Source organism: Dipodomys merriami, unplaced genomic scaffold (assembly GCF_024711535.1).
Source record: "Dipodomys merriami isolate MVZ:Mamm:240054 unplaced genomic scaffold, mDipMer1.0.p SCAF_1, whole genome shotgun sequence".
NCBI lineage: Eukaryota > Metazoa > Chordata > Mammalia > Rodentia > Heteromyidae > Dipodomys > Dipodomys merriami.
This window is the reverse complement of record NW_027202270.1, coordinates 71516013-71528829: the sequence shown is the minus strand read 5'-3', so window position 1 is coordinate 71528829 and position 12817 is coordinate 71516013. Positions and strand designations below refer to the sequence as shown.

The 12817-nt window shown below is 34.5% G+C and overlaps 1 protein-coding gene across 5 annotated transcripts in view; it reads right to left on the bottom strand.

Annotated features, from left to right (window-relative positions):
* Lrp1b (LDL receptor related protein 1B) overlaps positions 1–12817 on the bottom strand; it is a 1866674-nt gene that overhangs the window by 622361 nt on the left and 1231496 nt on the right. For all 5 annotated transcript variants that reach the window (XM_070023764.1, XM_070023773.1, XM_070023793.1 and 2 more), the window contains exons 21-22: positions 12429–12611; positions 764–964 (exon numbers count right to left, since the gene is read on the bottom strand). In XM_070023764.1, the coding sequence (XP_069879865.1) occupies positions 764–964; positions 12429–12611 (384 nt within the window). The remainder of the gene's footprint in view (positions 1–763; positions 965–12428; positions 12612–12817) is intronic.

The following is a 12817-nucleotide window of genomic DNA, read 5'->3' as shown; positions in this document are numbered from 1 at the left end:
TGGTATCTGGTATAAAGGAGTTGGCTAGTAAAGATGACATTAAAGCTCATTGCAATCATCATTTCAACTGGAAAGTCACAATAAAGAATTCATGAGAACTAACTCTTGAAAAGAAAATTGGAGTAAGCTGAGCTATAATTAGAAAAGACTTTCTCTTGTAATAACAGAAATCATATCACAACTCAGAGTGATAGCTAACTCCATCCATAGATAAGACAGGCTTTGCTCTCACTTGTGACTCACAGACAACAGCAATCTGCTCATTTGTGAGGACTACATTGACAAATCTAAATGAGTGCATGGTGTAGTTATTAAATGAGTTGGGTAGTTGGGCCTGTTTCAAATCCAACCTGGGCAGGAAAGTTCATGTGTATCGCATTTCCGATTAACCACCAAAAATCCAGAAATGGAGATGTGTCTCAAGGGATAGAGCACCACCAGTCCTGAGCACAGAACTCAGGGGCAGTGCTGGGCCCTGAGTTCAAGACCTAAGATTGGTAGCAAAAAAATTAAAAAAAAAAAAAAAAAAAGAATTTGTCAGTCTAGTTTGGGCTTTTCTAGGTAAATATCTCCAGATATTTCCAATCACACTAAAAACATTAAGTAGACATACAGTACCTGAATATTTGTGGCTAAGGTTCCAAGTATAAAGTAAGATTGGTAGGAAATTAATGAAAGAAACAAATGCTCCAATCATGACTAACATGTAGATTCAATTGTTTTCATTTTCAGAAAGAAGCAAATGTCATTAAACATGCATTACCACACAGATCGCCTTCATCAGATCCATCAGGACAATCCCTCCACCCATTGCAAAGTTTTTCAGGCTGAAGGCAGACTGAAGTATCATTAGCACAAGGGTACTTGGGTGGGCCACACAAGAAACTGTCACAGTCTTCTTCATCTGATTGATCTTCGCAATCGATATCCCCATCACAGACCCATGCTTTGTTGATGCATCTCCCTGAAGGGAACAGAAACAGCAGGCATTCGAGTTTTGTAATCAGGTCACTTGTAATGAGTGGCCATTATTGTCTTCACTCAGAGGCAGAATTACTTGCCATTAGCAAGAAATCTATTTGCTGATACTTTGACAGTGTATTTTCAGGATAGCAGTTGACTACTTCCTGCCCTGGTTGTTAAATTGCTCTTAATGTTAAACTTTGCTATTTCTTTTTAGTTTTAAGTTATCCTATTAAGAAAAAAAATTTGTGAAAAATGGAAAGTTAAACTACAGTACTTTCAAAGTAATCTTTAAATGTACATTTGCATATCAGCATCTTTGATAGCCCTGTATTTAGAAATTCTGTTTGTGATTATCAGAAGCCCAAATGTAGGTAAATTATTAATTTTAGCAAAAGTCCTCCTTGTATTTATATATATAACCTGGATCGCTCATATCATATATATGTACATGAGCCTTCAAAAAGAATGTCAAATAGATGGGCATTGGTGATTTATCCTTATAATTCTAAATATTCAGGAAGCCAAGGCTGAAATTTGGAGGACCATAGTCTGAGGGTAGCTTAGAGAAAAAAAATGTTTTTTCAAAAGTTCACCTCAGGGGGAAAACAAAAAGCAAACAAAAAGCCAGGCGCCGGTGACTCACACCTGTAATCCTAGCTACTCAGGAGGCTAAGATCTTAGGATCTCGGTTTAAAGTCAGCCCAGGCAAGAAAGCCTGTGACACTCTTATCTCCAATAAACCACTCAAAAACCGGAAGTGGCGCTAGGGCTCAAGCAGTAGAGTGCTAGCCTTGAGCTGAAGAGCTGAGAGACAGCATCCAAGGCCAGAGTTCAAGCCCCACAACCGACAAAAAAAAAAAAAAAAAAAGCAAACAACAACAACAACAAAAATCCACCATACTGGAGCAGTAGCTCAAGTGGAAAATACTCACTGATCAAATACAATGAAAGAGGACAGGGCTATGAGTCCAAAGCTGGTACTAGGAACAAAACAATACAACACTTGCAAAATATCAGAAACTAAATATTATTAAATGTTAATCAATGTTTTGGTAGTTAACATATATACAGATAGAATTTTTTTTCATTGCTATAAAGATAAAAATATAAAATGGTTATTGTTTGTGATATTCCAAAAGTAAGTCATGAGAAACAGAACATTGGCCATCTTTTCTATTCAAACCTTTTTTTTTCCACCTCAAATTGTTTTTTACTTGTGAGTATTTTAGATATTATTTTCATTTTTATTGTAGTAAGCCATCGTTTTGTAAAAGTACTGTTAAACAAAAAGTATAATTTTAAAACTAAAGAATTGTATTAGGTATTAGCTGAATATGCACCAGGATGCAATACAAGGTATAATTAAAATAAAAATAAAAAGTATTAGATTACATTTTCTAAGTTATTTTACATATAAATGCCTTAAACTTTTTTTTAATCTAGCTATGTGATTGAACATTACATCTTAGATGAACAAATACTACAGGTTTCCTTGTATAAAGGATCTTTATCATCCAGAATGCCAATAGAGATCGTAATACTGAAACATAGTACAGAAATTGCAAATATCTAACAAATAAGAATGTCTGAAAATGTTTGAATCATCACCAAGTAAATCACTTTGCACTTACAAATTTTCCTTAGAAAACACAGGACATGTTAGATGATAAACATTAAGTAGAATTCTACATATTTTCTGATTTATTCATAATGTTTCTTTCAAATTGATAACTACATATGCACAACTTTATTACAGTAATCGTAGGTTTTCCTATGAGCAAACAAAATAAGAATGGCCAAGGAGCAACAAAAATAGAACATGTAAACTAACAAAAAAGCCACATGCTGATATAATGCTAGTAAACACATGCACATACATACTACAGACATAAGAGCTGTTTTGATTTGTGTTGCCTTGAAATATACAATTTAAACACTAGTATAAAAGCAGCAATTCTAGGAAAATTAAGTATTCCAAACCTCTGGAAAATATGTTTGCTTCCTCAAATAAATTCATATTACCTATTCAACTTCTCTTTTCAACCTAAAAAGTAGATGTTCGTTAGGCTAAGTATGGTGACACATACCTGTACATTTTAGGACATAGAAGCAGGAAGATCATGGTCAGTTACCAGACAAATTAAAGCATGAAAATTTACTGGGAAACAAACTAAAGACAAAAGGGCTAAGCACATGTTTCAAGTAGAACAGTAGGGCTGAGTATCAAAACCCCACCAAAAGAAAAAAGTATCTTTGTAAACAGCTTCATTTACTTCACACAAATTTTATCTAAATAAAAATATAATATCTGCTATCATAGGACAACTTCTGATAAACTGGCAATTAATATAAAGAATATGAGTTGCAAAGATTAATAATATTTTTTGAGAAAATCTAATGGATTTATAAAGCATTTTTGAATACTGGTGTCTGATGAAAAGTGATGATACTAATTTTTCCATTTAGAGCTAATACATATTTATTTCTCTAGCAATGTTTGTTTTCAGTTCATTTAGCATATATTTATTGAATGTAATGTGCTTGACTAGGTACTGACTAATGTGGAAGATGGAAGACTTTGTGGGACCATAAGTTTACAATGACACAAGTTCTACTGTTGCTCATTTAAAAAATAAAATAAAATAAAAAACAAAGGGTAAGCCCATATAACTATTATAGAATACTATGAAATTTCAAAGCGGTAGGAAATATGTATTACTGAAGAGTGAAAATGAGTTTTCTTAGATATTCTTTTTACAATCCTTTTGAAGACAGAAGGACAAAAGCATTTCAGAAAGTGATGGAGCCAGCCACTGGTGTATCACACCTATAATCTTAGCTACTCAGGAGGCTAAGATCTGAGGATCGAAGTTCAAAGCCAGCCCAGGCAGGAAAGTCAGTGAGACTCTTATCTCCAATAAACCACTAGAAAACCGGAGGTAGTGCTATGGCTCAAGTGGTAGAGTGCTAGCCTTGAGCTGAAGAGTGCAGGAACAGCTCCCAAGCCCAGAGTTCAAGCCCCACGACCAACCAAAAAAAGAAAAAAAAGAAATTCAGAAAAAAACCCATGAATATATGAAATGCTTTACTTATACTCAGTATTCAATAAATATTTTAAAATTAAATATAAAGAATAGAAAGAGTTAAGGACAAGGAAAGTGAAAGGCAAATCTAAGTGATAAATGGAAGGAGAATTAATGAATCATGAGAGTACATCCTTTCCTTCCAAGGAAAACACTTGCAACTCTATCAAGAATTTCAGGAGAACTATAGCCTTCTTCTTTCCCCATTCACTAATAAATTATTTTACTCTACTTTCCTAAAAATACTGTCTACAGAAAGTCCATGCTTAGCTCTTAATAATGGTTTTCATAATGTTTTAAACAATTTTATTAATAAATGCCACAATTTAGAAAAAATAGGACAGGGAAAAAATTTAACTGTATATTATAATCAAGTGAAAGAAACTAATATGAAAAGTTCATACACACAATTATTTAAGAACTATGAAGCTCATTCTAGAACAAAAACAAAAATATGTATACAATAAAAAGATTTTGATTATCAGAGACAAATGGGAAGATAAAAATGAGCAAGTTAACAACAGGATTTTAGAGCATCAAGGCTATTGAGCATGATGTTCAATCTGGGTACATATTTTTTATATATTTTCCACTATCCAGGGGATACTGAGCAACAGGAGTAAATCCCAGCATAAAATATAGCCTGTGAATAAAATGACAGGCACTGATAGTGAAAAACGTGCCATTTTTGTGCAGAATATTCATAGCGAGTGAGCTGGCATAAGAGATTGCAGTAGTATATATCTGAGACAAGCAGAGAAGGTCAGATAAGATGATGTTAAACAAAATGAACCCCAAGATAAAGACATAAGTGGTTTTTTTCTTTCTTGTTATTGTTTCTAACATATTTGTAAGATGATTTCTTTGTTGCTTTGTATGTCCCTCCCCCATGGTATAACACCGGTTTTCACTGTATTTGATGTTGGTATAATTTCAGGAGGGGAAGGGAAAAAACAAATTGTTTAAATAGGGATACAGATGGACCCATTGCAAGAATGAGATGTACAAGATGCTATGCTGAAAAACGAACTTTACAATTCAGGTGAGGGGAATGGGGGGTGGGAGGGGAGGAGGGGAGTTTAATTGTGGAGATGGGAGGGAAGGGATGGTAGGGGAAAAACAAAGGAGGAGACAACAATACTGGATAAGAAATGTACTCATTACCTTGCTCATGTGATTGTAACTCCTCTGAACAGTATTTTCATAATAAAAACGTATTAAAAAAGAAAGAACCTTGTGCTTGCTGTTTAATATTGCTGTGATCTAAAAACTGCTAGAAAATAATAAAGTCTAGTAGTACTTATAGTCTTTACAATGGTTTTTCTATGCAGCACTTCCCATTTTAGTCAGTTCTCAAGTGAAATGCATGTTGTAATTTACTTATTAGCCCATGAATATGGAGCATGATTTTAGTGTCTATGTGCATGACATTAGCTCATTGTCTCATGCTGGACAAATTACATGAGAATGATTTGAAGGAAGAACCATGTGGCTCTTGGTTTCACAGGTTTCAGTCCATAGTCCTTGGGTCTTGTGATTCTGGACTCATTCATTGTACAGCAGATCATCATGATAGCAGGTACATGTGACAGAGCATGCTCACCTCATGACAGACATAAGCAGAAAGAATGCTTGTAATGTGGGCTTTCTTCTTTTCTCAGGAACCCATAAACTAGAGCCCTGGGTCTGTGGGATATTAAGTGTAGGTCATTGTCACTGTTAATCCTGCCTGGACGCCTCTCACAGAGTCCAGTGTGTTTTGGCAAATTCCTAGGCATTTCTCCACTCAATCAAGTTGAAAAATCAACATTGTAGGCATTTGTTTAAATCTTGAGTTTTGTGTATATAAAATGTGTATGTGTTTGTGTGTGTGTGTGTGTGTGTGTGTGTGTGTGTGTGCATGTGTATGTGTGCTGGTACTGGACCTTGAGCTCAGGGCCTTGCCACCCTCACAGGGATTTTTTAGCTCAATCATTTTTTGCTCAAGGCTGTTGGCCTGCCACTTGAGCCACACCTCCATTTCTAGCTCTTTGTTGGTTAATTTGGAGATAAGAATCTCAAAGATTTATCTGCCCAAGCTTGCTTCAAACTGAGATTCTTAAATCTCAGCACCAGATAAGGAAAAGCTTCTGATAAACACTCAATTATTTTAAAATTTGAAAGACTTTTTTGGAACTTAACTAGGTTTATCTTTGTTTGTTTTCAGAAGCAGTGAGGTTTGAATTCAGAACCTTGCATTTGCTAAGCAGGCACTTTACATTTGAGCTGTGCCTGTAGCACTTTTGCTCTGGTTATTTTTGGGTTAGGGTCAGTGCCAGCCTAGAACATAATCCTACTATTTACATTTCTGACTAAAACTGAGATTAGAGGCAGAAACCACCATGCCCAGTTTCTATGTTATGATGAGAGGGACTTGAAAACCTTTTCTTCAGATTGGACTTTGATCTGCCCAATGAAAGCCTTGTGAGTAGTGGGATTACTCCTGTGATTTGCTGTGACTGGTTTAGATTTGAAATTCTTTTGTCTTAGTTTACTATGGATTTAAGAATATGTATATGTGCTGTTTTATATTACATATCTATGATATATACATATCTATGATATATACAAATCTATTATACATATCTGTATATTATATAAATATATATATATATACTTCATATATTATATACATATATCATATGTGTGCATTATTTTCTTTTTTTAGGTTTAATTTTTTTGATGATCCTGATATTCTTATTTCAAAGTTATTTTTAATTCAATTTAATAATCACAAGTAATATATTTTGTAATGGCTGATTTCATGGGCTGATTTTCCTAGAGATTACTTTCCTTGTGTATTTTAGAAGTTTGATTTGCAATTATCATGGTTGAGTGCCTTCAGTTTTCTCTCCATCTGTTTACTTATCCCTGTCTATTGGTATCACACTTTCTAATTCAGTCCATCCCATTATTTCCAGAGCTCTGGGTTCAGAAATGGATATGTATCTATTATTTGTTTTACTTCCCAATACTGGACTTTGAACATAAGGTGTTGCTCTTGTATCTACTTCAGCTATACCTCAATCCTTTTACATTTAGCTTTTTTCTTAGATAGTATTTCATAGTTTATCCCCACCTGTCCCCAAGCAGAGATCCTCTTCCCTCACTTCTCAAGAAGGAGGAAGCACAGGCATACCTATCACCTTGCTGGCCTTGTTTGTGAGATGGGGTCATTAAGTTTTTCTCTGCTTCTCCCAGAGTCATAATCCTCTTGCTTCCACTTCTTCAGAAGCTGGGATTATTTGTGTGCACTAACAAACCTGGTGGAATCTGTTTTCTGGAGGATTCTTTCACAAAGCTATTTTGTCCCATTTGATCTCTAACTCAGACAGAGGCTATCTTGGCTGTATTGCCATTCATGAGTCATCCTCCTATCTCTTTAAGCATGTGACTCAAAAAACTATTCCAGGCAGTACCTAGCAACTAAAATGCTTGTGCTATAGATATTGTCAGTTAAAAAATACATGGGCTTCCTTTCCAGTCTCTAGTGGAAAACTTGACTCAAATCTGCAGCTTCATGTAAGATAGATTTAATTCACATTAACCTTAAAATGTGTTCTTTCTTGCTAACCTCTATATCTAAACCTAGCCAGACACATAGCCTCACTCAGCTCAACATTTGATACTGTACATTATTTCTGTTCTTCAGGAGAAACTTTTGTATCTTAATAAGTCAATTGCTTCTCTAATTTTCTTTTTTGATATGTGACAATCATTTCTGTGTTTTTATCAGTTCAAATTGTGAACTTAAAATCTCAACTCAATATGAATTCCCTTTATATTCATTCTGAAAGATGTTAGAGTGGCATATTGTGTGGTGGAACTGTAATTGTTAAGTAGTTTCCAGAATGCCAGATAATGCCTTGTTTCTAATTTTTGTTATTAAAAACACAAGGCTTCATTGAATATCTTTGTGCATATATAACTTGCCTTTATTCTTCTTTCCATGAATTTCTAGAAGAGGGAAAGCAGGGTCTAGTTTTCTTCTCCGTGCCTAGGAGGGAGCTATTTTCCTGGACATCATTTTGTAAATTAAACAAGATCTGTTTTTTTTCCTTTTTCCAATCTAAAGTATATATTTCTGAGTTAACTTTACACATGAGGTGAGTTAGAAATTTCTTCCCCAGGACCCTATCAAAATGTAAGTGCAATATTAGCTCTAGGATGTATGAGAGCAGTTATGGTTAGAATACAGTTCTTTGCTAAAGGCAGATTCTTTGAGATTATAAGTTCTTAAATGTTCCTGGGTTATATAGTTTTTTTTTTTTTTTGGTTCTCATGCTTTTCTCTATAGGGATTAAAAAATAATGCTATTAATTTGTTGACATTGAACATTCACATATGGAAAATTATGTATAAAGAAAATTATGTAATCAGTAAATGCTTATTTATTAAGGTAATAGCCTTAGAAAGGTAATAAATAAAGCCAGCATTTGAAAGATATTTTAAAGCAAACATGAACTTTGAATTGAACATCATGAATAGTTTAAAGGTCTTTACTTTTGTAAACCTGAGCATTTAATTAAAGTATATGTCAGGATATAAAAAGGATTATGGTTATATACTTATTTTAATCTAGTGTTGGTGTTTGTGGTTTATTTCAGTGCCTTCAGTGTTTATCAAAATGTATTTTCAGTATGACTCTGTGCTTTCACTTTAGGATTCCTCCAAACTTTGATAGTTAAGTTATCTCATTTCACATTTCTCTCATCGAATTAGGCATCTTTTAAACACAATTCTGGTTTGATGCACAAAATTGTAGATAACTTGAGAACAATTTGATAAAGCACCTGATATCTTATTCACAGCTTCATTAAAGGTATAATTCAAATCTTCCCAAAACAAAAATATATCTCTAAGAATCTGATTTTTCATAGATAATCAGCCACCTTTGTCATAACTTAGATTGTGCTTAAATTGAGTAATATTTTTGAGATGTCTCCTATGAGTTCACTGCTATATATGAGATATAATTTGTAGCAACTGAAATTTTCTATTATTTTTTCCTGAATCATAATTTTAAATGACTTTGCTGCTTATTATCTATGTACAGAAAAATTAATTAATATGTGCTAACATTAGAGCTGTTAGAACTTAAATATAAGGAATTATTTTTATGTGTGTGTGTGTGTGTGTGTGTGTGTGTGTGTGTGCATACGTGCACACGCGTGCGCGTGCCTTCACCAGTGCTTGAACTCAGGGTTTGGCACTCACTCAACTATTTTGCTCCTAGCTGTAACTCTACTACTTAAGCCATGACTCTAGTCTAAAATTTTGATGGCTAATTGGAAATCATGTTTTTAGGATATTTCTGCCCAAGGCGCCTCAAAGGTAGATTCTTCAGGTCTCAGCTTATGGCATTGAGGTGTGAGTTGCCTGTACCTGTTTATGAAGATTTTTTAAAATTTATTACTTATAGTCTATTTTATTTATTCTTTTGTACTAGTCCTGGAGCTAGAATTCAGGGCCCTGACTTCTCACTTGTGGCTGATGACCTTAGACTTGAGCCACTCCTGCAGTTCAGGCTTTTCTCTGGCTAATTGGAGACAAGAGTATCTTAGATTTGTCTTCCTAGAACTGAGAAGATCTTTTTAAATAGAGGTTTTAACATATAATTGTATTAAAGTTGACACATAATTGTTTATATCTATGGGATACAATATATTTTGGTGTATATGTGCAATGTACAACAATCAGAAAAGAGTATTTTTCATATTCACTATCTCAAATATTTATTTCTTTGTATTGAAAAAAGTCAATATTTTGCTTACTAGCTATTTCAAAATGCACAGTATTGTTGTCAATATTGGTAACCTTACTAGGGTATAGAACATTAGAAGCTATTACATGTGTCCACTTTCACAGGTACCCACAAATCAATGTATATTGAAACTCTACCTTTCTTTGCTTCTGGTAAACACTGTTCACAAAGGGTTTTATTGCTTAATTTTTCATAGAGTAATTACAGGCTGTCTTCATGATTACTTTGAACTATAGTGAATTGCAATAGTGTGCTCAACTAGTTTGAGCTAAGAATTTTCCACACCAATTTGTAATTTGTTTTAATAGACTTTTTCAGTTTCATATTCCTATTATTTGATGTATTTCAAGATTAATCTGATCAGACAAATGGCAAAAGCCTTTTAGTGGGTTTAATTACACACAATGTGTTTTGAATTATGTTAATCTGAGTCAAATGACATTCAAAGTCACTTATTGACTAAAAGTGTATTTAGGTAGTCAATAATTTGTTTCTTTAATAATATCTTATATGTCCCTCAAGATATATTGCAAAAAGATAACTTTTAAGCCATTAATCGTGTATCCTTTTAGTGAACATTCTTTAAATTGAGAATTTTCATGTAATTATTGAAGTTGTCATATAATTGTGGGTACAAAAGTGTCATAGAAGCATTCATATATGTATACATAGACTATCTAAAATCTATTTTTAAATTAAATTATTCATTGCAACAAATTCCTGTGCTTAGAAAAAATCGACACAATGCCTTTTTACATTCTTAGGTACATGTAAGGTCTGCTCCTGGATGGCTAGCAGACTCCACAGTCCTCACAACAAAGTCTCCACCCAGTACCTGCGTTACCTAGGCAACTGGGACACCTGGAAAAGGTCACATCTGCATCCGCTGAGGTCACATCTGAATTTGATGTAGCCACATCTTTCTCCACCCATACCCTAGATAAGGCCTAGCCCAGGCCGAGACTCTCTCTTGCTGCTCTTTTCTAGCTCTCTCTGCTCTCTCTCTACTTTCTCTGCTCTTTTTGAGCTCTTTCCTCTCTTTCCCAGATCTCTCTCATTCCCAGGCCTTTCCCAGTCACTTGGAGTGCCAACTTTGCCTGGTCCCAGCAGGTCTACTGAGTAAACCTACCCCTTACCTGAATACCACGTGAGTGCTGCTATTCTCTCTCTCTGCTGTTTTCTAGCTCTTTCCTCTCTCTTTCCTCTCTTCCCAGCTTTCTCTCATTCCCAGGCCTTTCCTAGCCACGTGGAGTGCCAACCTTGCCTGGTCCCAGCAGGTCTACTGAATAAACCTGCCCATTACCTGAATACCACGTGTGTGGTGCAGTTCTTACTCGGCTACCTCTTTTTAAAAACCTAACAGTACACATGTACCATGAGGTTCCAGGGGTTAATGACAACTGTGGAGGCTTTTCCCATATTGTTTGGGGATAAGAAAATATGCGAATCATTAACAGCAAAGGGTTAAGAAATTCCAAACAATTTCAAATTAAGGAAATGATTCAAGAATATATCCAGAAATCTAAAGAAAAGTATTTCTGTGAGTTATTTGAATGATGACATTAACCAGTTCTCATAAAACAATGCAGTGCAACACAATAGTTAATTATATTCTATTTTTTCTTACTATAATCTATATTATATTTTCACCACATAATCTGGTAGAAAGAAAAATAAGTTTGTTTATTCCTGTCAAGAAGAACTCAATATACACAGGAAAACAAATACCTATAGTAACACAAAATGGAAAAGTTACAAGAAAATATCTTCTATCTATTTATTATCTATTATGAAAAGTAATGCTGTAGTCTCAGTGACTCAAAATAAATCAGATATTTGAATGGTTACTGAGCCTTCATCATAATGGAATCAAGCAGCAGCATAATAGAATTTAGAAATTGGTAGTTGTTTTTTGTTAGAACATGTACAGCTCTGCTTTTTATTTTTATTTTTTTGTTTTTGGTTTGTCATCTTCATTTACATTTTAGTATAGGCTTTATATGCAGAATTAAATGCTGCTGTGGCTAAGCAGACACATCTGGTTGATTTTTAAAAAAATATTTTTATTTTCTTTAATTGTAAAAAGGAGTTTCCATTCAACAAAGCAGTTTTTTTAATACAGTGACTCTTGATCAATGGCACCCTTTTTAACATTTTCACCCATCCTTCCTTTCCCACAGCTTCCCTTACTTAATTTTTAGATTATGTATTGAATTTTTTTGCCATCTGACAAAGCAATTTATGTATACAATCCAACTGTTTTTGACTGAAGTTCCAGACTGAATGCAAATTGGCTGGGTTCAAGCCTCATCTCTGCTACACTGGCTCTGTGAACTTGCACAAGTTAAAAACCTCTCTGCCTCATGAGTTCCGGGAGAGATCATTCATAGAATTCTGTGGGGCCCATGATACTACTGAGTAGACATTTTCCATTAGTACCGTTACAAGAAGAATGTGAGCAAATCTACCGAATATGTAAACACCTTTTTTTAAGATGCCATGCAAATTGAAGAAGAACCAAAGGGGTCTACAATCTACATGTTTAAAGAGAAGGTGGAGGCAAGATTCTTGCTTACCTGTACGCTGACAGGAGAACTTGGTTTTGTGATCACACACTCGTATGGTCCCATTGCAGCCCTTTTCATCACTACCATCTTCACAGTCTTTCTCTCCATCACAACGCCACAAATCAGGAATGCAGTTTCCATCAGGGTGGCACTGAAACTCATTGCCATTACAACCAGCAGGAGAACGGATCTCTTCATTTGAAATGAAATAGGGAGAGCAAGAGCAAAACAGTGAACAAATTATTATCTTTTATATGATAATCTTTCCACTCTTTTCTTTGTTCAGATACTATTATGATGCTAGTGTTAGTTAATAGCTATGAAATTCTCCAGTATTTTCAAATGCATTTAGAAAACATTAGCAATTAGAAGAAATCATGTTTCTTGCCTTCCATTTA